We start from the raw sequence: 15,293 nt of genomic DNA, 5'->3' as shown, positions 1-15,293 counted from the left end.
ATTATTTTATATATTATACGAATAAAAATTAATTAATTTTTTATTTATAAAAATTTTAAGAACTTGTTATATATATATATATTGATGAATGTGATATATTTTTTTATGCAAATAATTTTTTAAAAAATATTTAATAGTTAATTTATTACCTTTTTTGTTTAGTCCAAATTAAATGTTTTTTTATTGTTTTTTAAAAAAAAATCTTTTGAAAATTTTAATAATATGTGATGAGAAATACCAAATAAATTATACAAAAACTAATTAAAATACAACATAAAAATATTCTTAAAAAAATATTTTAGACGTCTTTATTTAAGTTGCCTCCTATTGTTTTAGCTAAATCCGAAAACTTAAGACTTGGAAGCACTTTTTTCTCACTATAAAACCACACTTCACACCTCTCTCTCTCTTTCATGTTGTTCTTTCTTCTTTCTCTCTCTCGAAAAAAAAAAATGAAGAAAGCTTTCTTTGACCACTGTCTCTAACAACTCACTCATTACTTCACACTTCACACTCTCTTCACTCATCAATCATCGTCATCACCACACTCTCCTTTCCTCACTTACATTCAACAACACCAAAAAACCGTTGCTATTTCCCTCTCTTCAGATCTTCATCTTCTTCACCTTCATTCATTCATTCATTCAAATCCCCACCAAAGTTCCATCAATAAAGACCACATTTTGCAACAACACAGACACACCCTTTTCCTTTTCCTTTTAAGAGTGAGGAGCTTCTTCTGTTACTGCCATGGCTGAAGGTGTTAGTGAAGCAAACAATACTAAAGCGTCGCCATCGCCATTGCCACCAGAAGCAGAGAAGAAGAAAGAACAAAGCCTACCATTTTTCAAGCTCTTCTCATTTGCAGACAAGTATGACTACATGCTCATGATCTCTGGAACCATCGGCGCCATTGTTCATGGCTCCTCCATGCCCGTTTTCTTCCTCCTCTTCGGTCAAATGGTCAACGGTTTTGGTAAGAACCAAATGGACCTTAACAAGATGACTCAGGAAGTCTCAAAGGTATATATATCTTTTTTCTTTTAATATTCAGAAAAATTAATTATCATATCAATATTTTTCTTACCAAATTCATCTCATAGATCTAAGATCTAATTTATTTTATTTTATTTTATTTTTATTTTATTAATTATTGCAGTATGCTCTTTACTTTGTGTACCTTGGCCTTGTGGTTTGCATATCATCATATGCAGGTAATAATGTTATTTCTTTTTTCATTTATTTCCTTTCATTCATTCATTCCATTTGGTCAAAATTTTCAACTACCTTAACTCTCTCTTTCTCTTTTAATATCCCTTTATCATTGGCTTATTTTTTTATTTTTTAGTAATTTTTGTTTGTCCTCACCTGTGAAGAAGATGGATCATCACACTTCACGGACCATTTATCCTTTTTTTTAAATTTTTTTAATGATAATAATAATTCATTAATTGCGTAACTCTTATAACCACTTCCATCCAAATTAAGAGGGTCCTATATGGTGTTTGATCCCACGTGTTGTGCTAATTTTTTTTTCACCTGTCAAAATCTCCAAACCCATAATTTCAATTTTCCCTTTGCCTAACATTATCATCTAACATTCTAATTTCTAACACCACATTCTAATTAATGATCATCATCTTCTTTCTATTTTTTCTAAATTTAATAAAAGTGTGAAACAGTTTAGTCCCACGTCTATTAAATTCGATTTGGATTGACAATCAGTCTCCCTGATTTCTGGGTTATTTAATTTACCCAAAAAACATGTAACAGCATCAATTATGTCACACAATTACACATTATTATTTCACTAACCAAAAATAAATATTAGTGTTATTATTCAAATTAGGACTGAGATTTTTAATATTTAGTCCTTCAAATTTCAAAATATATAATATAATTTTTTATTTGGAGCAGAAATTTCATGCTGGATGTATAGTGGGGAGAGGCAAGTGAGTACACTAAGGAAGAAGTATTTGGAAGCAGTGCTTAAACAAGACGTAGGTTTCTTTGATACAGATGCAAGAACAGGGGATATTGTTTTCAGTGTCTCAACGGACACACTTCTTGTTCAAGATGCCATCAGTGAGAAGGTGCTTTCAATTTTATTTATTATCAAATTATTTCAAATTTAATAAATAAAATATATATATAAGTGATTAGTGAACATGGGACTTTCTTGGGTTGTTCATATCCATCAAAATGTGGGCTCCACAGATATGATCATAGATCCTTAAAGTGGTGCATGTTAGCTAATATTGCTTAACATGCGCACCGGCTAAGTTTATTTAGAGTAAAATATAAATTACTACAATTTTTTTTCTTTATTTTAAAATGATGCATGCTATGACTAGGGTGAATGTATAACTTTGACAATATTTAAAAAATATGGTTAAAGTTAAAGTAATTTTTTGTATATATTTAAGAATACTTTTTAATTTCAAAAATAAAAAAGTAACAAATCTTTTAAAAATATAAAAAGTATAATCTTAATTTTAGTAATATTTTTTAAGTGTTGCTAAAGCTGTATAAAAAATACTGTACTTTTTGTTAATTAAATAAATTTTAATTTTTATATTTTATTTTAATAGTTTAAATTTAAAAATATAACCTGCTAACTAGGTTAGTGGTATTTTTGAAGTGCATTAACATTACTCCCAAAATAGGAGTACTATTTTTATATCTTGTATTTGTTTTAATTTTTTTATATAATACTTTTTATCTTGTTTTTATCTCTCTTATTTTTTTTTTGGTTTTAAATACTTATGAAATAGAGATGCAATACATTTTTCTGTCTTGTTTTTATCTCAGTTTCTTTATATTTTTATCTAGAAATTCTTACCAAACACAACTTGCCAATTTCCTTTGATAATTTGAATATTCCACAAGACACACTTGTTGTAGTGCAAAAGGTTTAATCCAATTTTCCTCATACAAGAACTGTTTGTGTGTGGATTGTGGTTCAGGTTGGGAACTTCATACATTATCTTTCAACTTTTCTGGCTGGACTTGTGGTTGGTTTTGTGTCCGCATGGAGGCTAGCACTTCTAAGTGTTGCCGTGATTCCCGGCATCGCTTTCGCCGGCGGCTTGTATGCTTACACTCTTACCGGCCTTACATCCAAGAGTCGCGAATCCTATGCCAATGCAGGCATCATTGCCGAACAGGTGAGGTCATGAAAGTTTCCATGCTTCTAAATTGGTGAAAACTAAGGTGCACTTACCTTCATATGAAGTTGATAGTTGAAAGTCAGTTAAATGATTTAATAGATTTGACTAAATTGTTATTCAACAACTCTCAACTATCAACTTCACATGAAGTTAACTGCACTTAAGTTTCTACTACATTGGCCTAAAGTTGCTTCTATATTGCATGTATTTCAATTTTTCATTGTCTCAAAGAAAGAAAAGTGGTTGGACTAATCAGTACGATCTGCAAAATGTAACAGGCCATTGCGCAAGTTCGAACCGTTTACTCTTACGTTGGGGAGAGCAAGGCGCTGAACTCTTATTCAGATGCAATACAGAACACTCTGAAGCTTGGATATAAAGCAGGAATGGCGAAAGGATTAGGCCTCGGATGCACCTATGGAATAGCTTGCATGTCATGGGCACTAGTCTTTTGGTACGCCGGCGTTTTCATCCGAAATGGACAGACCGACGGAGGCAAGGCGTTCACGGCTATATTCTCGGCCATTGTTGGTGGAATGTAAGAGCCTTTTTGAGTTTTCATGACTCTGTTCATGTTCCTTTCAATTATTTAAATTTATATGTCTGCTTTGATTATGCAGGAGTTTGGGACAGTCTTTTTCGAATTTAGGCGCCTTTAGTAAAGGCAAAGCGGCCGGATACAAGTTAATGGAGATCATCAAGCAGAAACCAACAATTGTGGAGGATCCTTTGGAAGGCAAGTGCTTGGGAGAGGTTAATGGAAACATTGAATTCAAGGATGTTGGTTTTAGCTATCCCTCGCGGCCGGATGTCATGATCTTTCGCAATTTCTCAATCTTTTTCCCGGCCGGGAAAACAGTGGCGGTTGTAGGTGGTAGTGGATCAGGAAAGAGTACAGTTGTTTCCTTGATTGAAAGGTTCTATGATCCAAATGAAGGTAAAAAAAGTTTTAGATAAATAGCAAGGTGTTTTTTATCTGAACTATGGAGTTATGCTTAGTCTCTGTTTTTTTATTTCGAAATGGCGAAGCAGGTCAAGTTCTGCTTGATAATGTGGACATCAAGACACTGCAACTAAAATGGTTGCGCGATCAAATCGGATTGGTGAATCAAGAACCTGCGCTGTTCGCAACCACCATTCTTGAGAACATACTCTATGGAAAACCTGATGCAACAATGGCTGAAGTGGAAGCAGCAGCTTCTGCTGCAAATGCTCATAGCTTTATTACCTTGCTTCCCAACGGCTATAACACTCAGGTGGGAGAACGAGGAGTGCAATTATCCGGAGGCCAAAAGCAGAGAATTGCAATTGCAAGAGCAATGTTGAAGAATCCAAAGATTCTGCTTTTGGATGAGGCAACAAGTGCTCTAGATGCAGGATCAGAGAGCATTGTTCAAGAGGCACTAGACCGGCTCATGGTGGGAAGAACAACCGTGGTTGTAGCGCATCGTCTTTCGACCATAAGAAATGTTGATACCATCGCCGTGATCCAGCAAGGACAAGTGGTGGAGACAGGAACACACGAGGAACTCATTGCCAAGGCAGGAACCTATGCATCACTAATTAGGTTCCAAGAAATGGTTGGAAATAGGGACTTCTCCAACCCCTCAACTCGCCGGACACGATCCTCCCGGCTCAGCCATTCCCTCTCTACAAAGTCCTTAAGCCTCCGATCTGGAAGCTTAAGGAACTTGAGCTACCAATACAGCACCGGAGCCGACGGCCGCATAGAAATGATATCTAATGCCGAGACGGATAAGAAGAATCCGGCCCCGGACGGATACTTCCTCCGGCTGCTGAAGATGAATGCCCCCGAATGGCCTTACTCAATCATGGGAGCCGTTGGTTCTGTTCTCTCCGGATTCATTGGGCCAACATTTGCAATTGTGATGAGTAACATGATTGAAGTCTTTTACTATAGAAACTATGCATCCATGGAGAAGAAAACCAAGGAGTATGTGTTTATATACATTGGAGCTGGACTCTATGCAGTTGGTGCATATTTGATTCAGCATTACTTTTTCAGTATCATGGGTGAGAACCTCACCACTAGGGTTAGAAGAATGATGCTTGCAGGTAATTAAGTCACTAATACTAATTAAATGTTTATGTTATGTAATTAATTAATGTGAATTTGATTTGTATATGGTAGCTATATTGAGGAATGAAGTAGGATGGTTCGATGAGGAGGAACACAACTCAAGCCTGGTGGCAGCAAGGCTTGCAACGGATGCAGCTGATGTCAAGTCTGCCATTGCTGAGAGGATTTCTGTCATTTTACAGAACATGACTTCCCTCCTCACTTCTTTCATTGTTGCTTTCATTGTTGAATGGAGAGTTTCTCTTCTCATTCTTGCTACCTTCCCTCTCCTTGTCCTAGCTAATTTCGCTCAGGTCAGTCAAATTCATTTCTCATTTAACTTATTCAAATTCACTATTTTATATTTTAATATATATTTTGAATAAATAATCAAAAAATTCATTTGTAAATATCAAAGTACACTTCATATATTGTTTTTAATGACAAAAGGTACACACTCTTACTAACGACATTATACTTTTGTCTAGCAAAACTAGTCTTTTAGATGTACTTTTATATTTACGAATTTTTAGTGTGTATTTTTGTCTATCTTAAATTTTTTTGTGTATTTTTATTTAATTATTTATATAATTCTTTATGAGTGATTAATTTAGTAATTGTTTTTTTTTTGTGTGTAACATACTTGAATTAGTAATAGGTGAATTAGTAACTACCAAGGTGTAAATTTGTTATCCATCCTAGATCACCACAAAGTATGGCATAAAATGTTTGAAAACTCCCAGAAAGTTGAAAATGAAAATAAGAAGATTAAATTATAGTAACTAAAGACACTGGTATTTTTTATGTGCATGTGCTAAGTGTTGACCAGAGTCTATGGTAGTATAGTACTAGTAGTGGGGCCCAAAAAGTAACTCAAGAATTAAACTCTATCTTACAATACACACTCTTTAATAAGAATCTAACCCTCAGAAAACGACAAAAACAAAAACAACAAAGACCCACCTAAGTTGAAGGGTGCACGTGCTTCCCTTCACACTCCACAGTGCATTAAAATATTGTGAAAACTAATGACTCATGTATTGGCATCTTATTAAAAGCTCATTAATTGCTATGTTCAAGTCTATTCTCTTAGGCTCTTAGCTCTTTTTATGCATGGAGGTAGATCACATAGCATTGGTAGTTAGATTAGATTCCACATCTGAGCATCAAATTCCATGTCATAATTCATATAGTAACCTAGTCTTCTATTCAATGAAAATCAAATAGAAAAAGGAAAAAACATATAGCATTTCATTTTTGTTAGTGTAATTTTTACTTAGGAATATTATATGTATTTTTAAGAGGCAATATTAACACTATATTAGACTACTATTTTTAATTCATATTATTTTTTGTTTTGAATTTTTTAACATATTTATAAATTAATGATCCTCTCATGATCAACACTTGCTTCCATTTTTTCTAATAATATTTTTTGGATACTGGGAACTTGAAATTCAACTGGGTCTAAAAAGGAAACTTCATGTGTGTGATTTTCTTTTTAATTTGTCTAGGAATCTGCAATTCTCTTATAGATTGTCACCCGTGACCATGTTCATTCTTTTTCAGGTCTAGTTTGTCTAGACTACCTGCAATCTTATAATTTTATAATTATTTTTGGTTATTTTATTACCATTAATGGATTTCTTACAGACTTATAACAGTGATTTCTGGACATGTGTTATTGTATTTTACTAAGATTTTTTTGACTATGCATGTGAGACCATGTGGGTTTTGCTGCACCAAAAATGTTTCTTCTGTGCATGTGGGAATTTTTTAGGTATGAAAAAAATTAACCTTTTAGTAACAGGTAAAATTGTTAGAAAAATAAATAATATAAAAATGACTTTAAAGTAGTTATAATAGAAAGTTCCTAAAGAAAAAAGCTTTACCCTTGCATGATTCCCTGATTAGACAGGACTTAACAAAGTTTGATAACTGTGATTTACACCTATTATTATTAATTATTATAGGGTGTACTAATTCACTAAAAAATTTATAATTTTTTATGTTCTATTCATTGTAGCATTATATTATGCGCATGCTCTAGGCACAGTGCAAGGAAATAGACTTGATTGGTGATGAAACCTTCAAATCTATCAGTGACTTATAAATGATTTAGTAGTATAGGTTGTGTCTATGTTAAGATGAACCATCTGTTGTTAAGGTCCCACATCGACTTTAATGCACTTTTGGCACTTTTCTTGTGGATTATTATTGTACCATACCCTTTGTGCCAAAATGAATAGAAGAATTTACTGTTTATGAATAAGAGTTATGTTGAATAATTAGTGCAAAGATGATACAATTAATTATGAAACAGTTCTAAGAAGATGGTAATTTGAATGTGCAGCAACTTTCCCTAAAAGGTTTTGCTGGAGACACAGCGAAGGCGCATGCAAAAACAAGTATGATTGCTGGAGAAGGAGTGAGCAATATCCGAACCGTTGCAGCATTCAATGCACAGAACAAGATGTTATCGGTCTTCTGCCACGAGCTGCGAGTGCCGCAGATGCGAAGCCTTCGCCGGAGCCAGAGCTCCGGCATCTTGTTCGGCCTCTCGCAGCTCGCGCTTTATGCCTCCGAGGCTCTCATTCTATGGTACGGTGCACATTTGGTCAGCAAAGGAGTTTCAACCTTCTCCAAGGTCATTAAGGTCTTTGTGGTCCTTGTCATAACGGCCAATTCGGTTGCAGAGACCGTTAGCCTCGCCCCGGAGATAATTCGGGGCGGGGAAGCAGTTGGCTCTGTTTTCTCCATCCTCGACCGGCACACCAGGATCGATCCAGATGATCCTGATGCTGATCCGGTCGAGTCAATTCGTGGAGAAATCGAGCTTAGACATGTTGATTTCGCATACCCTTCGAGGCCAGATGTGATGGTTTTCAAGGATCTGAACCTCAGAATTAGGGCAGGCCAAAGCCAAGCCCTCGTCGGAGCGAGTGGATCGGGGAAGAGTTCGGTCATCGCCCTTATCGAGCGGTTCTACGATCCCATAGCCGGGAAAGTCATGGTGGACGGAAAAGACATAAGGAAGCTTAACTTGAAATCCTTGAGGCTCAAGATCGGTTTGGTCCAACAAGAACCGGCATTGTTTGCCGCCTCGATATTTGAAAACATTGCTTATGGAAAGGAGGGAGTGACGGAATCCGAGGTGATCGAGGCAGCTAGAGCTGCCAACGTGCACGCCTTTGTTAGTAGCCTGCCCGAGGGCTACAAAACACCCGTTGGCGAACGGGGCGTGCAGCTCTCGGGTGGACAGAAACAAAGGATTGCAATTGCTAGGGCTGTCCTTAAGGACCCTACAATATTGCTTCTTGATGAAGCAACAAGTGCACTTGATGCTGAGTCAGAATGTGTGCTACAAGAGGCATTGGAGAGGCTCATGAGGGGGAGGACCACGGTGCTCGTGGCGCACCGGTTGTCCACCATAAGAGGGGTTGATTGCATTGGTGTGGTCCAAGATGGGCGCATTGTGGAACAAGGTAGCCATTCTGAGCTTATAAGCAGGCCTGAGGGTGCATATTCTAGACTCTTGCAACTACAACATCATCACATTTGAGGGACACAAATGTAAAACATTTTAGTTTGTTTTTAATATAAGGCCTTGTTTGGTTGAGATCATTATGTTTGGCCTCCCATTAACCTCATGCTTTGATTTTTATTTTTTTTTTCTTTTTAGATGTAGATATATGCTACATGAGGTTTGTACCTTGAGGACAAAAAGTACTCTGTTTCCAATGGAGTAGCTAGTATTATTAAATTAATCAAATATCAATGGTCCATAACTATGTTATCTATATGGTTATTTGAGCTTTTTGCTTTCTACCTACCTCCCTATTTTTATTTTCCCCTTCATAATTTTAGTACTTCTATCCAACTTTTGTTTCTGATTGGGGACCTATCTAAAGAAGACTAGTGGCAATTTTGGGAAAAAAAAATTGAGAGGTGTACTTATTATGTCTATTAAACAAAATGGAGACACAATCAGATGGGGAAGATGGTGTGAATTATTGTAAATGAGAGATGGGAGAAGCATTATTTTAAGTAAGTTTTTATTTTTATTCATGAAATCCCTTAAGAAAATGTGACCCACTTGATGGTGTCTAGAAGGATTTTTATTTTTCCCACTTTGGCCACTCATTGAACATGGAAGGGAACTTTATCAATCACAATTAACTAAAATTGAGTGCAACTTTAATTTAGCTCTGGATTTTTGGGGAATATGTTATATGGACCCCATTGACATAATAATCACTTTAACTAAAAATACAATTATATATTCACTTTAATTAATATTGTCATTACCTTTGTTGTTTTGGCAATTATACCGACAAGAGTAATTTTACTTTATGTATCTAAACAAAATTTATTCTCTTAAACTTACTTCTAATATTTCAAATAAAAAATATTTTATTCTTTTAAAAGACATCCACCAAAATGAATTCTTCCAAAAAGAAAAGAATTAATAGGGCTAAAGGAAGGATCCTGAGCCCTTATCACATGTATTCATAGTTGCTTTGTAAAACCTTCACTGAAAAGGATGCTACCTTCCAACATGTGTACTTGGTTCTGGCAGAATAAAGCAAACAGTGGGGGAAAGCTACAAGAGAGCTTGGACCCTTTTTAGGTCCTTTCTCAAAGAAACAATAAAAAATTAAAATAAAACTTTGCAGTTCCAATGCATTGTCAGTGTGATAAGGGAGAAAGTTGTATGTGTATGTGTATGTTTTTTTATTTTTTTTTGTAATTTCTAATTTTTATTTATTTACGTATTTATTTTTTTTTAAAGAAGAGTGTGAAGACAAAGGCATGTGGAAAATGATGAATGAGAAAAGACTAAATAGTTATTTTGATACTCGAAAAATTTTAATATTTATTTTTTATAAAATAAATCTTAAATATAATTTTTTTTATTTTTTATGATATTTTTCAGTTTGACAGAATTTAATCCGTTATAAATCAGAATTCTATTTAAAGATTTGTCACTAGCCAATAAATTGATACATGTATAAGTTCTGTTTGACAAAATTGACTAACTAATTTATCATTTCGGAGTTTTAGGTTATTTTTAAAATAAAATTAATATTTAAAATTTATTTTATTAAATTTTATTTTGTCAAAATTAAAATTTTACGAGTGCTAAAAATAATTATTTATTGGTGAAGAAATAAGATAGCATAAGAGGAAAAAAAAAACAAAAAACTTCCTTCCCCCTAGCTCCCTTCCAAAACAGTTTTTTCAACAGACATTTTTGGTTGTGGGGGGCAGTGTTGATGCATCACATCATGGTGTAAGCCTCAATTATATATGCCTGCATAGACTTTCAATTGTATATGTTTACTCAACATGATTGATTAATGTTTCATGATAATGTATTGAGTTGTTTGATTCTGCTTTGTGGGATCATTCCAATTAAAATTAATTTTAGTGTCAAGTGATTTGTATTTGTTTCAATTAGGTTAAAGAGATCGGATTTGAGAAAGTTGTGCTGGTTGTTACCACAATAATCTTTTTTAAAATCGCTATTTTAAATAATTAAAAAATATCATTTTTTTAGTTAAAATAGCGGTTTAAATTATGTTTTAAGCAATTAAAATATCATCGTAATAATTAAAATAATGCTCTAAAATATGGTATTTTTAAAAATGTCATTTTTACATATAGTGACAGTTCAAATCGTCATAATTACTTTTAAAAACTCCCATTTTAAACATATTTTTTGTATAGTGAGATATGAAAAAGTTGTGCTGCGTGTTACCACAATAATCTTCCTCTTTTATTAGTGTTTTGTTTTAGACAAGTTATAATAGGAGTTTACATAGTTAAAATTAATAAAAAAAATTGAACTTAATTTTAATTAATTAACCTAGTTTTAATAGAAGAAATCAATTATTAATCGCTTATAAAAGTAATAATCGATTTTAAACCAAATTTAAAAACAAAAATTGGTTTTTAAATCCGGTTCTATTTAAAAACTAGTTTCTCTATTTGAAAAACAGATTTTACATTTTTAACATATACATTGATTTTGATACTTAAAAAAAATTAGTTTAACCTTTTTTATCTATAAAACCGATTTAAATTTATAGCTCATTTATATTAAAAAAATAATTTTAAACTCAACCATCAAACCAGTTTTTACCAATTTAGTTAACTTTTTTTTAATTTGATTAAGATTTTTTTAACAAATTAATCTGTTTTTATTTTTTTATGAACTCCTCTAACTATATGCATGACTTCATAAAGGAATAAGAATATGACAATAAAATAAAAAAAGAGCGACATTTATTATTAAAAAGATGTTAGGAGAATACAAAAATATCATCGAATAATTAATGAGGATTGAATATTAGATAAAAAATATACCGAGGAAGTATTATTATTACTTATGTTAGGTAACTAATTTTTGTAACTAATATTAATTATTTTTTTAAATTATTATATTTATTTTAAATTTATATTTTATATAATAAATTTTTAACTTTAATATTAAATTATAAATTTAAATCTGACTAATATTAATTAACAAAAAATTAATTTCTTATATTTTCCGTTATTTATTAGATAGGATAATGCTGGTAAGATATTACTATAAGCTAAGGACTCAGAGAAAACAAACAAAAAGGTTTACAACAAACCTGTGTCCCATGAAAAACTAATTTGTTCCTTTTTATAGATAATAATAATAATAATAATAATGTCATTTGGCTAATTCTCTTTCAGATAAATTCAACATTTGTCAAGCATAGAAATGAAATGTATCAAATAATGATTCAAAATGAATCAAATAAATGTGAGGTATTTTCTTGAGAAGTGACAATAATTGAATAATCTAATTGGTTAAATAAAATTACACAAAATAAATAAGCCACAAAATATAAAGGGGTGTGTCTTTGGTCAAAAATGTAATTTCACTGCAACACAGAAACCAATCTATTCATGCCTCTGATAGATTCTTGAGGGTGAAGACTGAAGAATCTAACCTAAGTTGGGCACTGTTGTAAAATTGGGTAAAAATTTTCAGGCTGTTTTGCTGCCGTACAATTCTGTTTCTATTCACTCTTTTGGAGGGGGAAAAAAATTGCTGATGCTTCACAAAAGCTAAACTAGAATTATTGTCTTGTGTATCACTTATTTATTTATTTATTAGAAAAAAAAACCAATAAGTCTTTGTAGGAAAAATGTTTTTGAATTAATCTATACATTGATAATTATTTATAAAGAAGCCTCTATTATCAACATTATACCTAATTTCTACTCAAGTTCAGTTTGGATAAACAATTTAATTAAATTAAAAAAAATAATTTAAATAATAAAATATTTATATTAAAAATAATTTATAAATAAATTATTTTATATTTAATTTTTTAATTTTAAAAGTATTTATTTTAAAAAAATATGATAAAAAAATTTTATTATGAGAGAAATTATTTTTTTTATTTCTCCATAAGTATTTAAATAGATTCTTAAAAAATTACAATTTGATTTTAAAAATTATACCAAATATTAATATTATACATTTTCATAAGTTAAAAATTTAAAAAAATTGCTTATAAACCTTCCAAACATGCCTTAAATATGTGAATACTTAAATAAGATGTATATTGATTTTACATGGACAAAGAAAATTATGTAATTAAGGTTAATTACTTGGTTTGCTCTATCATTTTTCTTACAAGTTTTGGTTTTTCTAAAATTTAAAATATTTAATTTCGGTCATTATTGTACTGTTGTTAATATATTTTCTTAAATATTGGTAATATTGATTAAATAATCACGTGATTTTTTCTTACCACTTTAACACGTATTTAATCCTGTTAGCATTTTCTTATGATAGAGAACAAAATTAAATATTTTAAATTTAAAGAGACCCCCCCCCCCCCGTTTTAACCCTTAAAATTAAGATTTTTTTTTCTTCTCTTTTTCTTCAATCTTTTTCAACTTTCTACCTTTGTTTTAAACATATTTTATTAGTGTACAATTACGTACATAACCCCTTTAATGAAAATGGTAGGGAAGGAAAAAAAAATCTTTATATTAATTCCTCCAATAAAAGTGATAGAGAAAGGAACAAATTGAAAATCTAACATACAACAAGTGGAAAACCATATAATCATGCCAAACTTTTGGCTATGAAAAATTCAAATTCCATGCCCCATATTCAAGTACTTATTACTTAATCAAGATATAGGTTACAAAAATCTTCCAAGGTTTAAAAATTTTCCCAGACAGATTAAAAACTTCATGTGGATCATAGGGTCCTTTAAGAAAATGAATTTGCATTAGTAGTATAGTACTATTACTGCATGTCTTGCTTAGTAGTGTGGGGTCCTCCACAAATTTAAGTTAGATTCTTTGGATGGTACATGTACTGAAAAATAATTTGTACCATATTTTTAGTGAGGTTGCCACTCTGAGAGTCCTTGCAACATTTTTGACCATTTGGCATGCAATTAATTTTATTTTTACAGATATAATTGATCAAACCACCAGTATCTAACTTCTGATGAATTGACAGAAGTCATATAAAGGAAATATAATTTCTCAATAAAAAAAAAATCATGAAGAGTAGTATGAGATAAAGACCAATATTTTTACTAAATTTAGAAAAAAATACTATTGATAATTTTTTTACTAATATTTCACTCTTCGCTATAATATTATTCTAAAAAAATATATGTCTCTATTTTGGCGAGATAAGTTACATAAAAATAATGTAATTTCATGTAAATATAGTTGATCAAAAAATTTGTCAGAAGAAAATTTTACCCTATCAATTTGTTCTAGGCAAATTATATTTTTGAGAAAATTGAAAATAAAAGGGTAATTCAACCCCAAATATTTTTTTCTAAAATAAAAAAAAATGTCATTTGCCATCGCAAATTGTTCATTTAGAAAATACTTTTGACGCTTTTCGTTTTTCTCATATTTTAGTAAATATGTGAAAACTCAGGTGCAGTCGACTTCACGTAAAGTTGATAGCTGAGAGCCCTTAAATGAAAACTTAGTCAAATCAGTCAAATCATCTAATAACTTTCAGTTATCAACTTCGCGTGAAGTCGACTGCACTTGAATTTTCACCGTATCTTATAATCCTATCTTTTGGGAATTACAATCATGAACTAACCATATTAAAATATTTTATCCTAGTTGAAACTCATTGCAATAATTTTTATTTACTTCATTTTTTTTTACGGTGTTGTTGTTGGAATATACATTATTGTTGCTAAAATGGTCAAAATTTGGTGAAGAGAAAGCAGAGATTATAGCCCCATGTCATGTGGTGTCCAGAAACTTGAGACATTCATCACCCATTTTCCCATTTCCATTCTTATAATTGATATCACTGCAACACTTTTATATATAATTTTTCTGATGATGGCAGTGCATGATGAAGAACAAGAAACATTAATCAATCACAACAAACAATTACTGTTGTGGCTAACTAATGCACACTGGTTTTTCACACACTGAGCAATTCAGTTTGGCTTATTCAATTGCAAAGGGTCCCTTGTTGTCAGTTTTATGACATGAATGAATCTTGGTAAATTTTCCTGCACCCCCCTCTTGTTTTCTTACCCTCACTCACTCCCCTGACACACTCTCATGGCCAAAATGTTTTCTTTTTTATCTTCATACTTTCCCTATTTTCATTATGCACCTCTTCTCTGTAGGGAATTTGGGATATTGTATTCTTCGACCAAACTTGCTATTTTGAAGCGCAAGGGCTTCAAAATCACACAAGTCCTTGAATGGATAAATAAAATTTAAAATTACGCACATATATATTTTAAAACAAAATTGGTTACATGCTTTGAATATTTCTATATAAAAATGATATTACAAATAATTAAATATTTAAAATTGTTTAATATATTTGACTAAATATATTTGTCTGAATTATTTAGTAAGCTGCAATATTATTTTCGTATAAAAAGATCTTTTTTAATTTCGCTAAAAAAAAAAATGAGAAATTTAAACAATGTAAACATGGACTTGGCATAATACAAAAAAAAGTAAAAAATACTCCCCAAATTATC

At 31.6% G+C, this 15,293-nt stretch overlaps 1 protein-coding gene across 1 annotated transcript; it reads left to right on the top strand.

The window, feature by feature from the left end:
* The first annotated feature begins 387 nt into the window (after positions 1-387).
* Positions 388-9,052, top strand: LOC112716386 (ABC transporter B family member 19). Its single transcript, XM_025768294.3, has 9 exons — positions 388-1,023; positions 1,160-1,214; positions 1,918-2,093; positions 2,967-3,167; positions 3,449-3,708; positions 3,791-4,107; positions 4,203-5,246; positions 5,323-5,564; positions 7,604-9,052. The coding sequence occupies exons 1-9, from the start codon at positions 751-753 to the stop codon at positions 8,810-8,812; spliced, it is 3,777 nt and encodes a 1,258-aa protein (XP_025624079.1). The 5' UTR covers positions 388-750; the 3' UTR covers positions 8,813-9,052.
* Positions 9,053-15,293: the final 6,241 nt, after the last annotated feature.

The sequence above is a fragment of the Arachis hypogaea genome, chromosome 10, assembly GCF_003086295.3.
Source record: "Arachis hypogaea cultivar Tifrunner chromosome 10, arahy.Tifrunner.gnm2.J5K5, whole genome shotgun sequence".
NCBI classification, from domain to species: Eukaryota; Viridiplantae; Streptophyta; class Magnoliopsida; order Fabales; family Fabaceae; genus Arachis; species Arachis hypogaea.
Note: the sequence above shows the minus strand (reverse complement) of the source record. Positions and strands in the feature narration are given on the sequence as shown.

What these genes read in the sequence shown, in the direction of transcription:
- LOC112716386 (XM_025768294.3), top strand. Translation starts at nt 751, where the DNA reads ATGGCTGAAGGTGTTAGTGAAGCAAACAATACTAAAGCGTCGCCATCG. An exon ending in TGACTCAGGAAGTCTCAAAG is followed by an intron (nt 1,024 to 1,159) that starts GTATATATATCT and finishes TAATTATTGCAG; the next exon opens with TATGCTCTTTACTTTGTGTA. An exon ending in GTTCTATGATCCAAATGAAG is followed by an intron (nt 4,108 to 4,202) that starts GTAAAAAAAGTT and finishes ATGGCGAAGCAG; the next exon opens with GTCAAGTTCTGCTTGATAAT.